Below are 20,549 nucleotides of genomic sequence, written 5' to 3'. Positions count from 1 at the left end.
CAGGGTGCCATGAGCAGTAACAATTGCTTGATTATTTTAAATTATTTTTTGTATCAATACTTTTACATTGAACTACCTTTTCCTAAGGCTTTTTATACACTTTTGGAATAAAATTTTACCAGAAAAATTTTTCAAAGCATATAGTCATTTAAGTTACACTGTGTTTGTTTGATTTTTTTTAAGGATAACTGAGCACTGAATGATAAAAACAACACACATACCGGAGTTTCTGTAGTGGATGTGGCTGGCTGTTGTAATGACTGTGGTCGAGATTCCTCTGATTGAGTCCTAACCAGTCCGCTACCATGACCTTTGACAGTATCGCCATTGGTAACTGGAGGATGTTGCTGGGTCAAAGCAGCTTTTAATCTCTGAAATGCAAACACCAATTAAAAAAAAACGTTTCCTGCTTTCCACCCAAATCCAACTCCCAGCATACTCTTTGGTTAACCAAAAGAAATTATTTGTTAAGGAATACATAAATACATTCGGCTTTAATATTAGTTTTGATTTATCATATTCCACTGCATTCCTAAATATCAGTAAGACAAACAGGACCTTTGGAAAGTTTGCCTGAATCTTTTTTGTCTAGTACTACTAGAGGGTTCTATACTTTGCTATTCCTAATCAATTTTGAGAAAAGAGTGAAAACTAAAAACACTGTTGACTGAAAATAACTAGATTTGTTCGACTAAAATAAGCAAAACAAGTTAATTATGTATGTTTCACCTATTTTCTCCTACCCCATTCCTATATCCCATATCCCAGTCTTTTCAGGCTCTGCCTAGATTCTTAGACCTAAATATCTTCTTTTTCAGAATTGAGTCCATTTGATCTCTGCTTGCAGGTCTGATGTCACTGCTTACTTGGACAATGACCTGATGTTGCATTTTTTAGGCCACTGCACTGACTGTCAGACTGAACCTTCTCCTAGAACCCACAGCCGGGTTTGCCTCCCTTAGGTCTTCCCTGTCACCAGTAAGCAGACCTAGCTCCAAGTCTATCCCTTCTACTATGTTCCATTTTGCCAGTGAACTGTACCCAACTCACTGTCAAGAGTATGGCAGATCTAGCGTTATAATGAAGCTCTAGACATTTATGGCTACTTCTTTAAAACAAAACAAAAAAAACACCATTTGAGTAAAGCTTATTATTCTATCAGCAAAAATATATGAGTATCTTATCTCCCCAAACAGACAGTAAGCTCTTTAAGAGCAGAGATTGCCTTTTATTTCTTTGCATCCCTTTTAGCAACTGGTACATTGATTTGCTACATAGATGGACAACAAATATATTTGCTAATGGACAGAGAAATTGGTTTCTTTGAAAATGGCACATGGGATCTTTGGGGTGGTTTTATTGTTAAGATCTATAAATATGAAATAATTAGCACAAAATAGTCATATTATAGTATCTTAGCAATGAAAGGGATCTCAGGGATCTGAGAGACCTGGGACTATTATTGATGATATTGTTCTTAATAACGCAGAAGTAGCCCTTGAGCTCAAAATACAGTTTTATAACAAAATCTGGTGAAGAGATATGTCATTACATTTTCCTAAGATCCACACTCAGGTGCACATGTGGTGGGGAGGGAGGTTACAAATACTGATATAAGAACTATGCTGCAGTCTACCCAGTGCTCCCCACACTTCCTAGAAGTCAATTAACTGCCTTGGTATCACATGCTAAAAACAGATTCTTGGCAACCTTTCCTCTCTTCTTTCCCTGGAAATAGCATAAAGGGGTAGATAATAGAGAAGAGCTTTAGAAAAAGTCTCCCAAATGATTCTAATACAATTGTTTTCATTTATTCCAACTAAGAACAATTTAGAAAATTTGTAATTTCTTTATTTTCACCTGTACATATCTTCTTACCATCTATAATTGATCCAGATGCCTTAAAAACTGAAGCACAGGACTTCCCTGGTGGCAGTGGTTAAGAATCCACCTGCCAATGCAGGGGACATGGGTTCAATCCCTGGTCCGGGAAGATCCCACATGCTGCAGAGCAACTAAGCCTGTGCACCACAACTACTGAGCCTGTGCTCTAGAACCCGCAAGCCACAACTACTGAGCCCGCAAGCCACAACTATTGAAGCCCACGTGCCCTAGGGCCCTTGCACCGCAACTACTGAGCCCACGTGCTGCAACCACTGAAGCCCACGTGCCTAGAGCCTGTGCTCCGCAACAAGTGAAGCCCCGCTTGCTGCAAATAGAGAAAGCGGCAAATAGAGAAAGCGGCAAATAGAGAAAGCGGCAATTAAGACCCAACACAGCCAAAAAATAATAATTAAAAAAAAAAAAGCATATATGAAAAGATCAAAATTTCCACTGAAGCAGTAATTCTAACTAGACAAGTGTTAATAGACATTTTCTACTGCTAATCATTGTAGATTCTAGGTATGATTTTGAAAACAAAGTAGTGTAAAAAATGTTTTGTTGAGGTATAAGTTACATAAAATAAAATGAACTGTTTTTAGTGTACAGTCCTGTGAGTTTCAACAAGCACATACAGTTGTGCAACCACCCCCTACAATCAGGATACAGAACAGTTCTATTACCCCCCCAAACTTTCCTCATGCTTCTTTCCTGTCACACTCTCCTCCCACCCACAGCCCCTGGAAACCACTAGTCTGTTTTTTGATCCCCAAAGTTTTGCCTTTTCCAGAATATCATATAAATGGAATCATACAGTGTATAGCCTTTTGAATCTGGCTTCTTTCCTTTAGCATAATGCACTTGAGATCCATCCCTGTTGTTGCATTATCAGTAGTTTTTCAACAAGTTTCTAATAAACAGTATTCCAATTTTACAGATTAGGACACTAGAGATCATTTGCCCAAGGTCACACAGCCATTAAGCTAGTTAAAATCCTAGATTTGAACGTGGATCTCCTTAATTTTAAAGTGCACAGTTTTTCCACGGCATCATGTTACGTATGTTATCCTACCAAAAAAAAAGGAAAAAGGAAAAAAGGAAAAATCAAGAAAGAAAAAAGAAAAAGGAAAAAATTAAGGAAGATAAGGAAGATAAAAATTAAAGAAGATAAGGAAATTAAGGCTGGATGGCTTGATGATTCAGAAGACAACCACAAGGGAATTCCCTGGCAGTCCAGTGGCTAGGACTCCACGCTTTCACTGCCATGGGCCCGGGTTCAATCCCTGGTCGGGGAACTAAGATCTTGCAAGCCACACGGCATGAAAGACAACCACAAAGGATTAGGAATGCCAAGTCTGATACTGCAACTGCTGAAGTCCTGTCACTCCAGGATCAGGTATGTTTTTTCCATCTTTTCTGACTGAATACTTCTTTATGAATTGCAAATAGCACCACAATAGGTTAGTATATGTAACGTATACCGTATACATATTAGCATACATAATGTATACAGCTGAGAAGACACTTTATTGTTTAGAATTTAACTCTGCCTCAAACAATCTGTGTGACTCTGAACAAATCATTTCAATCTCTGAGTCTGTGTTTCCTTGTTTGTAAAACTGGGAACAATGATAATTTCCTTGCAGGGCTGAGGTAAAAGATTAAATATAATATGCAAAATTACCTGATTCATAAAAGGATTTCTTAAGTATCAACTTCCTTACTTTTTTCTTTTTTAAAATTTATTTATTTTATTTATTTTTGGCTGAACTGGGTCTTTGTTGAGGCACACAGGATCTTTTGTTGTTGTGTGCAGGCTTCTCTCTAGTTGTGGCATGTGGGTTTTCTCTTCTCTAGTTGCGGCACACAGGCTCCAGGGTGCGTGGGCTCTGTAGTGGTGTGTGGGTTCCAGAGCACGTGGGCTCTGTAGTTTGAGGCACACGGGCTCTAATTGAGGCACGCGAGCTCAGTAGTTGTGGCGTGACGGCTTAGTTGCCCTGAGGCATGATGTGGGATCTTAGTTCCCTGACCAGGGATCGAACCCGCGTCCCCTGCATTGTAAGGCGGATTCTTTACCACTGGACCACCAGGGAAGTCCCTTCCTTACTTTTTTCAAAAACAGCTATTGAGGCCTCTATTTTTTTAGCACAGTTGTCAGGGTGAGGACACCAAAGAATCAGGAAAGTTCCTATACTTTTGTATTTTCAAAATATACTTAGAGGGAAAAAAAGTACTTAGGGGTTCATCTTAAGGACTGTTTTAGCTTCAGACATATTTTATTATGGAAAATATATTCTCAAGACCATGTGATACACTGCATCTTTCAGAATCCAAGTCAGATTCCTGGTTCCTTTTTTTCTTCCTTCTTTTTTAAACAAGCAGAAATGACCACATTAGCAGCTAAGATCCAGGAAACTGAGACACTCATAACTGATGGGCTAATGTGGAAGTGGATGGATTAAAATTAGGTAGGTGACCAAAGCAGTAGTTGGCTGTAATCAGGTAGGAATACTTAGGCTAAATGGTCAAAGAACTGAAAGTAAAAAGACAGGAGTCTGAAGGTATGGGTCACATAAACAGAAGGAGGAGGATCTGAGTGTGCATACTTATATCTTTTAAAAACCAATCTATATGGGGCTTCTCTGGTGGCGCAGTGGCTGAGAGTCTGCCTGCCGATGCAGGGGACATGGGTTCGTGCCCTGGTCTGGGAAGATCCCACATGCCGCGGAGCGGCTGGGCCTGTGAGCCATGGCCGCTGAGCCTGCGCGTCTGGAGCCTGTGCTCCGCAACAGGAGAGGCCGCAACAGGAGAGGCCACATCAGTGAGAGGCCCGCGTACCACACACACACAAAAAAGTATTGATGGAGGGCTTCCCTGGTGGCGCAGTGGTTGAGAGTCCGCCTGCCGATGCAGGGGACACGGGTTCGTGCCCCTGTCTGGGAGGATCCCACATGCCGCGGAGCGGCTGGGCCCGTGAGCATGGCCGCTGGGCCTGCGCGTCCGGAGCCTGTGCTCCGCAGCGGGAGAGGCCACAACAGTGAGAGGCCCGTGTACCGGAAAAACAAACAAACAAACAAACAAAAAAAACACCAATCTATAGCGTTAGGTTAGGGCTTACATTTCTGGATATAAAATGTACATAAATATACATATTGGTTCAGATGTGAAGCTTGGTAAATTATGTGTTGGTAAACATTTTTAAGTCCTTAGGTAGAAAACAAAGAAGAGCATTTAAAGTTTTATAGTGAAGAGCTTAACTCTTAGAATTAATGAAATACAGTAACTGCACATAGGGGAGTCTGAAGTACATAAACATCACTCTCTTGAATAATCTTTAGTAGGGCAAGTTACTACCTTATAGAGCAATTAAAAGCAGCATTCATTATCCTCTCTTGACTGCCCTAGGGTATACAGTACTCATCCAGGGAGGAAGCTCTAATGTTTACTCCATGCTGTTACACTGATTACGATGGGTCTAACTTGGAAAAGTGTGCCACTGGGTACAAAATGTAAGAAAAAGATTTTTAAGGGTTAACTAACACTGCTCTGAACTGCAGATTTTTTTTTTTAAACAGCAACGAAAACACACATACACTAAAAGAAATTACAGTGGGTTAGGTGAAGAAAGTTGTCATTATTCATATACATTTTACAACTAATATAAGGATATCTACAATCCACCCACATATATGTTAGAGACATTTTAAAGAATGGCAACTATTTGGTCCCCCCCAAATTAATGAAAACATATAAAAATATTTATTTTACAGTAGAAATTTGGAGCTAATCAATTAGTCCAATTACCATCTTACAGATAAAGAAACTAAGGCCCAAAGAGTGAATCTACTTCCCAGAATCACAGAGGGAGTTATAAGAGAAACAGAGCTAGGACCAGAAATTCTGTCTATTGGCTCTTACTTCACTGAACAAACATATTTTAAATAAGTTTTTCCAAACTAGAGCTTTTGTCTAATATTAAGTATTGTAAGTATATTTTAGTAGTCATTAAGAAGAGTATCAGACACTGGTCAGTCCATTACTAAGATCAAAATTTCTATCAATAGAGACATCTAGTTAAGTTTAATAAAGACTGAATACTCAGAGAAAGTAAATAAGATTTAACAAGTCTATATTCTCTAACATGTACAATAAAAGCTATGCATAATTTTAATTTTAAACTAAAGGTATACACTGAAAGAAAACTAAAATCTTTATTACTATATTTCTAAGCAGACTTAGTGCTTTAATGTTTAGAGTTAAATTTTAGTGTTGTAAAATTCAACTACTATGTTGAAAACGTTTTTCTTAGAGACTGTGTCAGTTAAAGAGTAAACAGGCTCCTAGGAAGATGGTGGAAGAGTAAGACGCGGAGATCACCTTCCTCTCCACAGATACACCAGAAATACATCTACATGTGGAACAACTCCTACAGAACACCTACTAAACTCTGGCAGAAGACCTGAGACCTCCCAAAAGGCTCTTGGTGCTGCAGCCAGGAGTCAGTGCTGTGCCTCTGAGGTGGGAGAGCCAACTTCAGGACACTGGTCCACAAGAGACCTCCCAGCTCCACATAATATCAAACGGCAAAAATCTCCCAGAGATCTCCATCTCAACGTCAATACCCAGCTTCACTCAACAACCAGCAAGCTACAGTGCTGGACACCCTATGCCAAACAACTAGCAAGACAGGAACACAATCCCACCCATTAGCAGAGAGGCTGCCTAAAATCATAAGTCCACAGACACCCCAAAACACACCACCAGACGTGGACCTGCCCACCAAGAAGACAAGATCCAGCCTCATCCACCAGAACACAGGCACTAGTACCCTCCACCAGAAAGCCTACACAACCCACTGAACCAACTTTAGCCACTGGGGACAGACACCAAAAACAACGGGAACTACGAACCTACAGCCTGCAAAAAGGAGACCCCAAACACAGTAAGATAAGCAAACTGAGAAGACAGAAAAACACACAGCAGATGAAGGAGCAAGATAAAAACCCACCAGACCTAACAAATGAAGAGGAAATAGGCAGTCTACCTGAAAAAGAATTCAGAATAATGATAGTAAAGATGAGCCAAAATCTTGGAAACAGAATAGACAAAATGCAAGAAACATTTAACAAGGACCTAGAAGAACTAAAGATGAAACAAGCAACGATGAACAACACAATAAATGAATTTAAAAATACTCTAGATGGGATCAATAGCAGAATAACTGAGGCAGAAGAACGGGTAAGTGTCCTGGAAGATAAAATAATGGAAATAACTATTGCAGAGCAGAATAAATAAAAAAGAATGAAAAGAACTGAGGACAGTCTCAGAGACCTCTGGGGCAACATTAAACGCACCAACATTCGAATTATAGGGGTTCCAGAAGAAGAAGAGAAAAAGAAAGGGACTGAGAAAATATTTGAAGCAATTATAGTAGAAAACTTCCCTAATATGGGAAAGGAAATAGTTAATCAAGTCCAGGAAGTACAGAGAGTCCCATACAGGATAAATCCAAGGAGAAACACGCCAAGACACATATTAATCAAACTGTCAAAAATTAAATACAAAGAAAACATTAAAAGCAGCAAGGGAAAAACAACAAATAACACACAAGGGAATCCCCATAAGGTTAACAGCTGATCTTTCAGCAGAAACTCTGCAAGCCAGAAGGGACTGGCAGGACATATTTAAAATGATGAAGGAGAAAAACCTACAACCAAGATTACTCTACCTAGCAAGGATCTCATTCAGATTTGATGGAGAAATTAAAACGTTTACAGACAAGCAAAAGCTGAGAGAGTTCAGCACCACCAAACCAGCTTTACAACAAATGCTAAAGGAACTTCTCTAGGCAAGAAACACAAGAGAAGGAAAAGACCTACAATAACAAACCCAAAACAATAAAGAAAATGGGAATAGGAACATACATATCGATAATTACCTTAAATGTAAATGGAATAAATGCTCCCACCAAAAGACACAGACTGGCTGAATGGATACAAGAACAAGACCCATATATATGCTGTCTACAAGAGACCCACTTCAGACCTAGAGACACATACAGACTGAAGGCAAGAGGACGGAAAAAGATATTCCATGCAAATGGAAACCAAAAGAAAGCAGGAGTAGCAATTCTCATATCAGACAAAATAGACTTTAAAATAAAGACTATTAGAAGAGACAAAGAAGGACACTACATAATGATCAAGGGATCGATCCAAGAAGAAGATATAACAATTGTAAATATTTATGCACCCAACATAGGAGCACCTCAATACATAAGGCAAATACTAACAGCCATAAAAGGAGAAATCGACAGTAACACATTCATAGTAGAGGACTTTAACACCCCACTTTCACCAATGGACAGATCATCCAAAATGAAAATAAATAAGGAAACACAAGCTTTAAATGATACATTAAACAAGATGGACGTGATTGATATTTATAGGACATTCCATCCAAAAACAACAGAACACATATTTTTCTCAAGTGCTCATGGAACATTCTCCAGGATAGATCATATCTTGGGTCACAAATCTAGCCTTGGTAAATTTAAGAAAATTGAAATTGTATCAAGTATCTTTTCCGACCACAATGCTATGAGACTAGGTATCAATCAATTACAGGAAAAGATCTGTAAAAAATACAAACACATGGAGGCTAAACAATACACTACTTAATAACGAAGTGATCACTGAAGAAATCAAAGAGGAAATCAAAAAATACCTAGAAACAAATGACAATGGAGACACAACGACCCAAAACCTATGGGATGCAGCAAAAGCAGTTCTAAGAGGGAAGTTTATAGCAACACAATCCTACCTTAAGAAACTGGAAACATCTCGAATAAACAACCTAACCTTGCACCTAAAGCAATTAGAGAAAGAAGAACAAAAAACCCCCAAAGTTAGCAGAAGGAAAGAAATCATAAAGATTACATCAGAAGTAAATGAAAAAGAAATGAAGGAAACAATAGCAAAGATCAATAAAACTAAAAGCTGGTTCTTTGAGAAGATAAACAAAATTGATAAACCATTAACCAGATTCATCAAGAAAAAAAAGAAGACTCAAATCAATAGAATTAGAAATGAAAAAGTAGAAGTAACAACTGACACTGCAGAAATACAAAAGATCATGAGAGATTACTACAAGCAACTCTATGCCAATAAAATGGACAACCTGGAAGAAATGGACAAATTCTTAGAAATGCACAACCTGCCAAGACTGAATCAGGAAGAAATAGAAAATATGAACAGACCAATCACAAGCACTGAAATTGAAACTGTGATTAAAAATCTTCCAACAAACAAAAGCCCAGGACCAGATGGCTTCACAGGGTAATTCTATCAAACATTTAGAGAAGAGCTAACACCTATCCTTCTCAAACTCTTCCAAAATATAGCAGAGGGAGGAACACTCCCAAACTCATTCTACGAGGCCACCATCACCTTGATACCAAAACCAGACAAGGATGTCACAAAGAAAACTACAGGCCAATATCACTGATGAACATAGATGCAAAAATCCTCAACAAAATACTAGCAAACAGAATCCAACAGCACATTAAAAGGATCATATACCATGATCAAGTGGGGTTTATTCCAGGAATTCAAGGATTCCTCAATATATGCAAATCAATCAACGTGATACACCATATTAACAAATTAAAGGAGAAAAACCATATGATCATCTCAATAGATGCAGAAATAGCTTTCGACAAAATTCAACACCCATTTATGATAAAAACCCTGCAGAAAGTAGGCAAAAGAGGGAACTTTCCTCAACATAATAAAGGCCATATATGACAAACCCACAGCCAACATTGTCCTCAATGGTGAAAAACTGAAACCATTTCCACTAAGATTAGGAACAAGACAAGGTTGCCCACTCTCATCAATAGTTTTGGAAGTTTTAGCCACAGCTAAAAGGAAAGGAAATAAAAGGAATCCAAATCGGAAAAGAAGAAGTAAAGCTGTCACTGTTTGCAGATGACATGATACTATACATAGAGAATCCTAAAGATGCTACCAGAAAACTACTAGAGCTAATCAATGAATCTGGTAAAGTAGCAGGATACAAAATTAATGCACAGAAATCTCTGGCACTCCTATGCACTAATGATGAAAAATCTGAAAGTGAAATCAAGAAAACACTACCATTTACCATTGTAACAAAAAGAATAAAATATCTAGGAATAAACCTACCTAAGGAGACAAAAGACCTGTATGCAGAAAATTATAAGACACTGATGAAAGAAATTAAAGATGATACAAATAAATGGAGAGATATACCATGTTCTTGGATTGGAAGAATGAACATTGTGAAAATGACTATACTACCCAAAGCAATCTACACATTCAGTGCAATCCCTATCAAACTACCACTGGCATTTTTCACAGAACTAGAACAAAAAATTTCACAATTTGTATGGAAACAGAAAAGACCCCGAACAGCCAAAGCAATCTTGAGAACGAAAAACAGAGCTGGAGGAATCAGGCTCCCTGACTTCAGACTATACTACAAAGCTACAGTAATCAAGACAGTATGGTACTGGCACAAAAACAGAAATATAGATCAATGGAGCAGAATAGGAAGCCCAGAGATAAACCCACGCACATATCGTCACCTTATCTTGGATAAAGGAGGCAGGAATGTACAGTGGAGAAAGGACAGCCTCTTCAATAAGTGGTGCTGGGAAAACTGGACAGGGACATGTAAAAGTATGAGATTAGAACACTCCCTAACACCATACACAAAAATAAGCTCAAAATGGATTAAAGACCTAAATGTAAGGCCAGAAACTATCAAACTCTTAGAGGAAAACATAGGCAGAACAGTCTATGACATAAATCACAGCAAGATCCTTTCTGACCCACCTCCTAGAGAAATGGCAATAAAAACAAAAATAAACAAATGGGACCTAATGAAACTTCAAAGCTTTTGCACAGCAAAGGAAACCATAAACAAGACCAAAAGACAACACTCAGAATGGAAGAAAATATTTGCAAATGAAGCAACTGACAAAGGATTAATCTCCAAAATTTTTAAGCAGCTCATGCAGCTCAATAACAAAAAAACAAACAACCCAATCCAAAAATGGGCAGAAAACCTAAATAGACATTTCTCTAAAGATATATAGGTTGCCAACAAACACATGAAAGAATGCTCAATATCATTAATCATTAGAGAAATGCAAATCAAAACTACAGTGAGATATCATCTCACACCAGTCAGAATGGCCATCATCAAAAAATCTAGAAACAATAAATGCTGGAGAGGGTGTGGAGAAAAGGGAACACTCTTGCACTGCTGGTGGGAATGTGAACCGGTACAGCCACTATGGAGAACACTATGGAGGTTCCTTAAAAAACTACAAATAGAACTACCATATGACCCAGCAATCCCACTACTGGGCATATACCCTGAGAAAACCATAATTCAAAAAGAGTCATGGGGCTTCCCTGGTGGCGCAGCGGTTGAGAGTCCGCCTGCCGATGCAGGGGACACGGGTTCGTGCCCCGGTCTGGGAGGATCCCACATGCCACGGAGCGGCTAGGCCTGTGAGCCATGGCCGCTGGGCCTGCGCGTCCAGAGCCTGTGCTCCGCAACGAGAGAGGCCACAGCAGTGAGAAGCCCACGAAATGCAAAAAAAAAAAAAAAAGAGTCATGTACCAAAATGTTCATTGTAGCTCTATTTACAATAGCCAGGAGATGGAAACAACCTAAGTGTCCATCATCGGATGAATGGACAAAGAAGATGTGGCACATATATACAATGGAATATTACTCAGTCATAAAAAGAAACGAAATTGAGTTATTTGTAGTGAGGTGGATGGACCTAGAGTCTGTCATACAGAGTGAAGTAAGTCAGAAAGAGAAAGACAAATACCGTATGCTAACACATATATATGGAATCTAAGAAAAAAAATATGAAGAACCTAGGGGTAAGACGGGAATAAAGACTCAGACCTACTAGAGAATGGACTTGAGGATATGGGGAGGAGGAAGGGTAAGCTGTGACAAAGTGAGAAAGTGGCATGGACATATACACACTACCAAATGTAAAATAGATAGCTAGTGGGAAGCAGCCGTGTAGCACAGGGAGATCAGCTCGGTGCTTTGTGACCACCTGGATGGGTGGGATAGGGAGGGTGGGAGGGAGGGAGACGCCAGAGGGAGTAGATATGGGAACATATGTATATGTATAACTGATTCACTTTGTTATAAAGCAGAAACTAACACACCAGTGTAAAGCAATTATACTCCAATAAAGATGTTAAAAAAAAAAGCTTAAAAAAAAAAGAGTAAATAGTGTGTTGTGCTGACCAATCTGACATTCATGTTAAGAGGTAGTCTGCTAAAAATAATTTGTTATTCAAATTCTATGTTATATGTTGTACCCCTGAAAACAAATTTTATCACATCTGTCAGAACTTGGTAGGAAGAAACTACTCTATCATAGTTCAAAGAAAAAACACAATGTTCTCTAGAAACAATTTATGAAAAAGTCAGATCCATATTTCATATGTGCCACAAAAGCTCATCAGAGTAATAACCCTCCTTCTCCAGGGTGTTATCCTACCATCTGCTGCTCTATTACTTATCTTTATTTTGCAACTAATTAACAGCATAATCTTCTAAATTCAGCAAGTTAATTATCATTATTGTAGTCTTTGCAGCATCATCAGTCCTCGTGAAATCTTGTCTCCCCACCCCCAGAGAACATATGAAAATGAAGTACGTTGGGAGAGAGTCTGTTTCTTTGGAGTGGGCTCGTTAGGTGTTTGCTGATTAGCTTGGCGTGCAGAGGCAGGTCAGAAGAATTCTGCTGAACATGAGGTTCCATGCAGGGCCCAACTAAGTTAATGTAGGTTTCTGAACATTTGCCAAGATGCCCTCTGTCAGCTCTCAGTAGAAACCCCCTGCAGAAACCCTACTGGCTACCCGCTGTGTGCAAAGATATTCTCTCAGTTTGTCACACAAGTCTTAAAGGAATGATTCTGGGGAATACTACTCAAATACTTTACTAAATCTTCTTAAACATAACTCCTGGATGGTTAACATTTTCTTATTTAGAAGTTACTTTTTTTTTTTTTTGCGGTATGCGGGCCTCTCACTGTTGTGGCCTCTCCTGTTGCAGAGCACAGGCTCCGGACGCGCAGGCTCAGTGGCCATGGCTCACGGGCCCAGCCACTCCGCGGCATGTGGGATCCTACCGGACCAGGGCACAAACCCGTGTCCCCTGCACCGGCAGGCAGACTCTCAACCACTGCGCCACCAGGGAAGCCCCAGAAGTTACTTTTTGATTACAAATATTACATAGGAAATATGTTTTATTAGAAGAGTAACACAGATAGCAAATATCTGTGGTTTAATGTGCTTAATGACCAAAAAAACCCCTAAACCTAAATCTGGTGACATCCAGTGAAATTTTGTGAAAATAGTAGATAACAGGAATTTTCCTAGAGTATTAAAAAATACTAGGTAATCTTGTATTTGTGGACCCCCACATATATATCTATTTTAAAACTACATGCTTACTTTTCCAAAGACTTAAAGTTTTAAAAAAACAAAACATAACAAACACAACTTGTCCTGAAGAAATTTCTTTGGCAAAAAAGAAGGATCTGGGCTTCCCTGGTGGCGCAGTGGTTGAGAGTCCGCCTGCCAATGCAGGGGACACGGGTTCGTGCCCTGGTCCGGGAAGATCCCACATGCTGCGGAGCAGCTGGGCCCATGAGCCATGGCCGCTGAGCCTGAGCATCTGGAGCCTGTGCTCCGCAACGGGAGAGGCCACAACAGTGAGAGGCCCGCATAATGCAAAAAAAAAAAAAAAAAAAAAAAAAAAAAGAAGGATCTTATTTAAATATTTATAGTAGACACAAACACAACGCATATAAATCTTCCTGTAAGCACTGGGCATCTGAAAATCAGGGCACACAAAAGCATCCTCGGCTATCTTAGGATACAAATAAGTTTCTCTTCAGCTGTAGTGTGCTACTCATTCTTATGTTTTCCAATGCTGCCATTTCTCAAACATTATTTTTTAACCACATTTTAGCACAATCACCATTGCTGCACTATTTAGCACGTCATTAACAGATTGTGACCACAAAGGTCAAACAAATCCTTAACAGAGATGCAGAATCAAGCAGGGAGGATATTTAAAATATTTTCAAAGTGTTGAAAACAACAAAGCAAAATCCAATTGAAGCACTGAAAGAAGAAATTATAAGTTTTGCTGGGGTGCTACAGACTGGTAAACAGTCAGAAAAATTATTTAATGTGTAATGTGAATCTAGGGGATGTGAGCTGGGGACCACTCATTTGGAGAGCATGGAACTGGAATTCTATCACTGATAGAGAAAGAATTAAGTCCCATGATCGTTTATCTGATCACTAAGAAACCTCTGTTTCTTAATGATGGGATATGAACCTAGTCTCAACTTTCTCCAGTTAGAATTATACAATTATTTATTTATTTAGTAAATCTTTTTTTTAGCCCTTTGATGCTTAATAAAGTAAGTAATCAATGACACTGACATTTTAGTCTAAATTTAGAAACAATCTGTAACTGTTTTGTATTTTATGTTACAAATGTATCTAAAATAACTTGCCACATAGAGTAAGAGACTGCCCTTGGGTTTCAGTTTTAAATGTTTGAGATTGATTTAGTCCTGTGATTTTTTTTTTTTTTTGCGGTACGCGGGCCTCTCACTGTTGTGGCCTCTCCCGCTGCGGAGCACAGGCTCCGGATGCGCAGGCTCAGCGGCCATGGCTCACGGACCCAGCCACTCCGCGGCACGTGGGATCCTCCCAGACGGGGGCACGAACCCGTGTCCCCCGCATCGGCAGGCGGACTCTCAACCACTGCGCCACCAGGGAAGCCCCTAGTCCTGTGATTTTAGTTGGAAGAACTAAGATAATCTTACTCAGCCTCTTAATAATACAGGAATATTTAAGAGGACCAACCCTCATTATATCTATAATTTAGTTATTTAAGTTATTGAAGTACTTGGGAAAGTTTGTTAGACAATGAAGTACCTATAGAGAAAACAGGATATATTAAGTTTAAAATGAAATTTAGCATGTTTAATTTTATTTTAAGCCCTTTAAAAGTGATCGCTGTACAACTGGATTTATAAATTGGCCTTGAGAACTTAGGGAAGAAATAAGTTTTTAAATTTGTAACTTTATTTTTAAAAAGGAGACTCTCAGCACAGGGAGATCAGCTCGGTGCTTTGTGACCGCCTGGAGGGGTGGGATGGGGAGGGTGGGAGGGAGGGAGATGCATGAGGGAAGGGATGTGGGAACAGATGTATATGTATGACTGATTCACTTTGTTATAAAGCAGAAACTAATTTAAAAAAAAAAAAAAAAGGAGACTCTCAATAATGGTTTTTGTGCACAAAAGTCACCATTAAGGGTATCAAAAAACTGAAAACAAGAGCCAAACACCTCATTGATACAATATAATCCTATCTGCCATACCTGTTGGAAAAAAAAATCAGTGGCATATTAAAAAGATAAGACTTATTTTTTTTACTCTCTTGATGATCATTGGACACATTTGCAAGAAAAATCTCAAAACTTAAGATCACATCTGCTGAATTTCTTAGTACCCAAGAAATGTTTGTTAAATAAATAACAATCATTAGAAATAACTGTTAAGTGAGGCTGACACAAAATAAATGAACATGAATTAAACTACAAAACCCAAACTATTTCCGGGTTATTCCCAAAGGTTGGTAGATTTGTTTTGTATACCAATATATAAGTATACTTGATAATAATGATAATGAAATTCAAGCACTGAAAATTCTTCAATCAAACTGATTCACTGGACAATCAAATATACTAAAGGTGGTACGTTACCAAACCACAATGTAATTTAATTAATACAGAAATCAATAAGAAACAGATAAAAAGCCCTGAAATATTTGGAAATTATACACTACACTTTTAAATAACCCACAGTTCAAGGAAGAAATCACAAGGGAAATTAGAAAATAAATTATTATAAAGATACAACATATCAAAATTTTTGCACAAAGTTATAGTGTTAAATGCCTATATGAGAAAGGTAAAAAGATTTAAATCAATAATCTAAGCTTCTACTTTAAGAAGCTAAAAAAAGATAAGCAAATTAAACCCAATTAAGTAGACAAAGAAAATATTAAAGATAAAAGTAGCAATCAATGGTAATATAGTATACCATTAAGAAAAATAAAGGCAAGCTACAGACTGAGAAAATATTCGTGAGAGATATATATATACATATCTATATATAAACTTGTATCTAGAATATATATAAAGAATTCCTATAACACAATAGTAAAAGACAAGTAACCAAATTTAAAGAATGAGCAAAAACTATCACAAATAATGTCTGGCTGATTGGAAATGTAAATTGAAACCAAGAGATGCTGCCACAATCTCCTAGAATGTCTACAATGAAAACAATAGACAAAACCAAATGTCCACAAAAATGTGGGAACAATTGGAATTCCCATACACTGCTGGTAGGAATGTAAACTTTGGCAAAAGGTCTGGCATTTTATTATAAAGTTATATGTATACCTACTCTCTGACTCAGCAATTCCACTCTTAGGTAGATAAACTAAATGAAAGTATACATCCACAAAGAGAGTTATACAAGAATGTGCATATGAGTTTTATTCACAACAGCTAAATAATAAAAACCACTCAAGTGTCCACCAACTGGAGAATGGATATAGAAATTGTGGTATACTCACACAATGGAAAACTACTCAGCTATAAAAAGAAACAAACTTTGATACACGCAACAACATGGATAAATCTCATAGACATATGCTTAGCTGAACACAAGAGTATATATTGATTCCATTTACATTGCTGGTGACAAATATAAGAACAGTTGGGGGAGGTGGACTGATTGGGAAGGGAAATAAAGAAACTTTGATGGGTAGATGTTAATGTTCTATACCATAATAAGGGTGTGAGTTACATGAATGCACTTAAACTGTACAGATAAAATCGGTCCATTTCAATCTATGTAAATTTTACATTAAGAAAGCCTTATTAAAAAATAATTGAGTGAGGGTAGGGAGTGGTCTGAGGTACAGATAAAACAAGAATGGCAGTTATATCACTAATAATTGAAGCTGGATGATGGGTACATGGGGGTTCATTATAGAAACCTATTTATTTTGTATGTGTTTGAATTCTTCCGTAACAAAAAGCTTAAAAAAAAAAAAAGGAAATGGACTAATTTCTGAGTCTTTTTAAATTAAAAACAGGACAATCTTATTTACTATCCCAATTAAAGTAGGCAATCACCTAAATATGGCTATTTTATATGTTAACAATATTCTAATAAGAAATTTAATTGGACTGTTAAATTTAAGTGGGGCAATCTGTGACTCCCCATGCTATTTTGGGGCTTTCAACCAATAACTGTTTTTCATATATAAATTTGTGAAATGTAGCTTTGGTATTTTTTAATATACAAGCATACAAAACACTTTTATTCTTATTAAATTTCTTAGTGATTAAAAGAAAAAGTTATTCAGGGAAGTTTACTAAGTTTCTACAAATATGGCTTAATCTCTTATAGCCAAAAGTATTTCTTTAAATCTGATTTGTTCCATTGGAATTAATTTGTGGGAAAGAAAAGTCCACTGAATATGTAAAAATATTTTTAGGTATAGTGTACAACAACAGGATCTCTTTAACTTCTATTTCTACTCTACTCAGTTTCACTAATTGAATTTTTCATTAGAACAGTTATGTTTAAAGTAGGAAGTGTAAAACACATTCCCAGTGAAGCTCTTCTGCTATCAAGTGGAAAAGATTCATCTTAGTTATTATTTCCATGCCTTTGACCTAAACATGCTGTTATGTGAAAAATTCCCCTCCTGGGTTTTCAAGTTCCCTCACCACAATCAATAACCAGCTAATTTTAATACTCTTCAACCAACTATTATTCATTCAGATGGTATATAAGTTTTACTATTAAAAAAAAGTTATCCCATGCCAATTTCAGATTGATTATTTGTACTAATGGAGAATAGCAGTAAAAAATTTAAAGCCTTGCGATATATTGATACATAATGGCTTTCTTGTGTACAGATTTATATTATTAGTATAGTGCCTAGCATAGAACTGAAACAAATAATAGGTGTCTAAAAACTATCTATCGATTCATTGGTTGTAGTTAAGAAGAATTAGCTTTTAAGTGTGTTAGACTATAGAAGGGAGAATTACACTTATTTGAAAAAAACCAACCCCCCACACTCCCCATCCCACAGCAGCAGCTTCAAATCTTCTACCAAGAAAATTAGCAAGTTAGTAGGATTTGGGGCTAAGAGAGACCCCAGAAATCAAAGTTTAACCCCTTTATTTCACAGATGAGGAAAATGAGTCTCAGAAAAGTTAAAGTGGCTTGATTAGGGGTACTGAATAGCAGAATCAGGATTAAAATGAAAATACGTCTCTTGATTCCTATTCTATAGTTCATCCCTTACCACCAATTTCTTAGTGTCTGAAACATAACTCAAAAATATGGTTTTCGTTTATATATTATGTGTAATGTTTACTAACTCGTATACTATTTCAGAATTCTAGTTAATTCTGTTCTACTCATTTGTATGACTGTTTACAACCACTCATTATACCAGCACTGCCTTCAGATGGTTACTTCTAGTTTCAGCTGCAATATCTCTAGCCCCCAGCAGGAGGAGAATTTATCTAAAAAGCCACACCAAAAATCAAACAAACCAATGACAAGAACTACAACTTTACTCCCAATCCATTCATTTGCTTTAAAGTATCAGTAACTTGTCACTATGCTAATGAAAGCTTTCCTTTTCCAAATTTTCTGGTTCATCTGTAATGTAATACAGTCCACGATTTTATAAAATTTGATCTAAATTGTGCATTTGAAGTGGGCTTTAATGGAAAAAACTAATTTGAAACAGGCTCAAGAAATGTATAGAACAAATAAAATCCTGCTTACCATTTTTGCTTCTGACTGTACTGGTTGAGGAGAGGAAGGACCTGGAATTCCTGGAACACTAGGCACCATGGTGACTGGTCGAACAAGCTATGCAGAAGATATTGAAAAATAATTGCTAGAGAATATATTCAAAATGAGATTTGTACTTTTATTTGCACAATGGCTGCTATAATAATTTACATATTATGATCAATATATAATGCATTAATATTTACATGACAATATATTATACATTAATAGAAAATGTATATTAATATTTATATTATTAATATAAATATAATTGGTATAATTGAGACTTCAGAATTAGAAAACTGTATCTCTGTCTGAACCCTTAGTGATCTTAATCCTGATTTATCCTTCAAAAGTTGTCAACTGGGGCTTCCCTGGTGGCACAGTGGTTGAGAGTCCGCCTGCCGATGCAGGGGACACGGGTTTGTGCCCCAGTCCGGGAAGATCCCACATGCCGCGGAGCGGCTGGGCCCGTGAGCCATGGCTGCTGAGCCTGTGCGTCCGGAGCCTGTGCTCCGCAACGGGAGAGGCCACAACAGTGAGAGGCCCGCTTACTGCAAAAAAAAAAAAAAAAAAAAAAAAGTTGTCAATTGTTCTGAGACACTCACTTCCCTAATCTTCAATTTTTGTAATTCCTTTTTTTAAATGATTCCTTCTTATAGAAAATAATATTTAAAGTGATTGATGCAAAATTTCTCACAGATCTGTCACACTTCCATTTTGAATGTGAAAGGAAAGAATGTTAAAACTTGTATAACAGGGCATAAAAAGTAACTTCAACAATGAATTTTGCTTTTCTAAAATATATACATATAAAATTTCTAAAATATACAATGAAAGTTCTTTGATGTATTAATATAAAGCATGACAAAGAACCTGATTACCTCTAATAATTCCTCTAATAATAATAATATATAACAGATTTTTCTGGTTTTTGCCTTTTTTAAAAAACCTAATACCAACACCGAATGATTATTATGTACCTAATGTATCTCTCTTTTTCATTTCAGTTTCTCTCATCACAGTTACATTTAACAGGATAACCATACAATCCCAGATACAGGACAAGGATGTTTCCCCCTTGAAAATATCCTCAGAAAAGAGGACGTAGTCACCTTATATTTGAGTCCTTATAAAATCTCTCATTCTGAACAACAAAGTTCTGTTTGAAGACAACATATTATCTTGAAATTATTTCAATCAATGCTAATTTTGGATACTTAGAAAGGTCACTTTGGAAGAACTAGTTAATAAAAAAGTAAATATTTAACATTAATTTTAGTATTATTTCTGAGGATGTAATCTCACCAAAGTGTTAGATGTTACTGTAAGGAGGCTTTTAAAACTAATTTTTAAAAGCTATACAATAAGTGATTATATTGTACTGATCAGAAACAACTATCTACAAGGTAAAAGAAGAAACTGTCTTTTTATTACATGAATGAATATTAGGACTTGGTGTAAGATTCTCAGTATTACAATAATAGATTCAAAAAGTGTTATATTGAAACTACTTGGGTGAGGATGAAAACAATGTGTTTTGGAAAATTGTGTGAGATTTCTTAAAAAGTGGTTCTAACGATGAAAACTTGAATGTTGAAGACACATTTGAAGAATCTGAATAAACTTATTTCATGAAATGTGAGAACAGGAAAAAAGG

General features: G+C 37.2%; 1 protein-coding gene across 4 annotated transcripts in view; it reads right to left on the bottom strand.

The window, feature by feature from the left end:
- Positions 1-20,549, bottom strand: part of ATF2 (activating transcription factor 2) — an 86,216-nt gene that overhangs the window by 20,428 nt on the left and 45,239 nt on the right. For all 4 annotated transcript variants that reach the window (XM_081242982.1, XM_081242980.1, XM_081242981.1 and 1 more), the window contains 2 exons: positions 18,881-18,967; positions 222-371 (listed from right to left, as the gene is read on the bottom strand). In XM_081242982.1, the coding sequence (XP_081099108.1) occupies positions 222-371; positions 18,881-18,967 (237 nt within the window). The remainder of the gene's footprint in view (positions 1-221; positions 372-18,880; positions 18,968-20,549) is intronic.

The sequence above is a fragment of the Mesoplodon bidens genome, assembly GCF_964165515.1.
Source record: "Mesoplodon bidens genome assembly, chromosome: 8".
In the NCBI taxonomy this organism is placed as follows: Eukaryota; Metazoa; Chordata; class Mammalia; order Artiodactyla; family Ziphiidae; genus Mesoplodon; species Mesoplodon bidens.
The sequence above is the reverse complement of the archived record's forward strand: the minus strand, read 5'-3'. Positions and strand labels throughout refer to the sequence as shown.